Genomic DNA, 251 nt, shown 5'->3' on the forward strand with positions numbered 1-251 from the left:
CTCCAGGCAGTGCCTGGGCAAGTTGGGGCTGAGGATCTCGTCACCTTGCTTCTCCAACTCCACCATCACATCACAGCAGCGCTGGTGCCCATCACCCCGCCCCAAGGCTGGGGAGGAGGGGAGCGGGGTGACCATTGGGTGCTGTGGCACCGGGGCGAGGGCAGGGATTGGGGGGGCCACTCACCGGCACAGCTCTCCTGACCCCCAGCAGTGTCTGCAAGAAGAGTGCATGGGGAAATGGGGGCAAGACC

The 251-nt window shown here is 65.3% G+C and overlaps 1 protein-coding gene across 1 annotated transcript in view; it reads right to left on the bottom strand.

Annotated features, from left to right (window-relative positions):
• Positions 1 to 221, bottom strand: part of ADGRG3 (adhesion G protein-coupled receptor G3) — a gene marked incomplete at its 5' end in the record, with an annotated part of 5,191 nt that extends 4,970 nt beyond the window's left edge. Inside the window, 2 exons of the mRNA XM_029084819.1 lie at positions 1 to 107; positions 185 to 221. The exon at positions 1 to 107 is cut by the window's left edge and continues 47 nt beyond it. Of these exons, the coding sequence (XP_028940652.1) occupies positions 1 to 107; positions 185 to 221 (144 nt within the window). The remainder of the gene's footprint in view (positions 108 to 184) is intronic.
• Between the last annotated feature and the right edge of the window lie 30 nt (positions 222 to 251).

Source organism: Antrostomus carolinensis, unplaced genomic scaffold (assembly GCF_000700745.2).
Source record: "Antrostomus carolinensis isolate BGI_N321 unplaced genomic scaffold, ASM70074v2 scaffold30104, whole genome shotgun sequence".
NCBI lineage: Eukaryota > Metazoa > Chordata > Aves > Caprimulgiformes > Caprimulgidae > Antrostomus > Antrostomus carolinensis.